This window comes from Myotis brandtii, unplaced genomic scaffold, assembly GCF_000412655.1.
Source record: "Myotis brandtii unplaced genomic scaffold, ASM41265v1 scaffold357, whole genome shotgun sequence".
Classification (NCBI taxonomy): Eukaryota; Metazoa; Chordata; class Mammalia; order Chiroptera; family Vespertilionidae; genus Myotis; species Myotis brandtii.
In genome coordinates, this window is record NW_005363729.1 from 828,305 (window position 1) to 828,715 (window position 411).

Below are 411 nucleotides of genomic sequence, written 5' to 3' on the forward strand. Positions count from 1 at the left end.
GTGTGGGGCCTGCAGCTGGGAGCCCAGAGGCCGGGCGGGCCGGGTCCTCGGATGGGATCGGATTCCCGGGGGCTCGGCTCGCCACCTCTGGGTGGGGGAGGCCTCAGCGACAGTGATGCGGCCAGAACCAGCGTCCAGGCGGGGACCTGCCCTGTGAACCTGGGGGTGTGGCCGCTTATTGGGCAGATAAAGAACCTGAGGCCAGAGAGGCTGAGCCGCGTCTGGGGAGCACCGGGCTTCCTTGGCCGCGGGCTGAGCCGGTCCAGTAGCTCCTCCCGGGACCCGGCTCGGGTGAGAGCCACGGCGTCTATTCGAGATGAGACACCGGGCACGTGGTGGACGTGGGACTCCTGTGCGGGTACCAGGGTCTCAGGGCCAGGGGCGGGGCCGGGGCCTTGGTGCCCAGGCCCT

At 70.8% G+C, this 411-nt stretch overlaps 1 protein-coding gene across 1 annotated transcript in view; it reads left to right on the forward strand.

Annotated features, from left to right (window-relative positions):
- The window catches only part of TMEM8C (transmembrane protein 8C), a gene marked incomplete at its 5' end in the record, with an annotated part of 8,721 nt that overhangs the window by 1,368 nt on the left and 6,942 nt on the right, over nucleotides 1–411 (forward strand). The window contains one exon of the mRNA XM_005871802.2: nucleotides 187–358. Within this exon, the coding sequence (XP_005871864.1) occupies nucleotides 187–358 (172 nt within the window). The remainder of the gene's footprint in view (nucleotides 1–186; nucleotides 359–411) is intronic.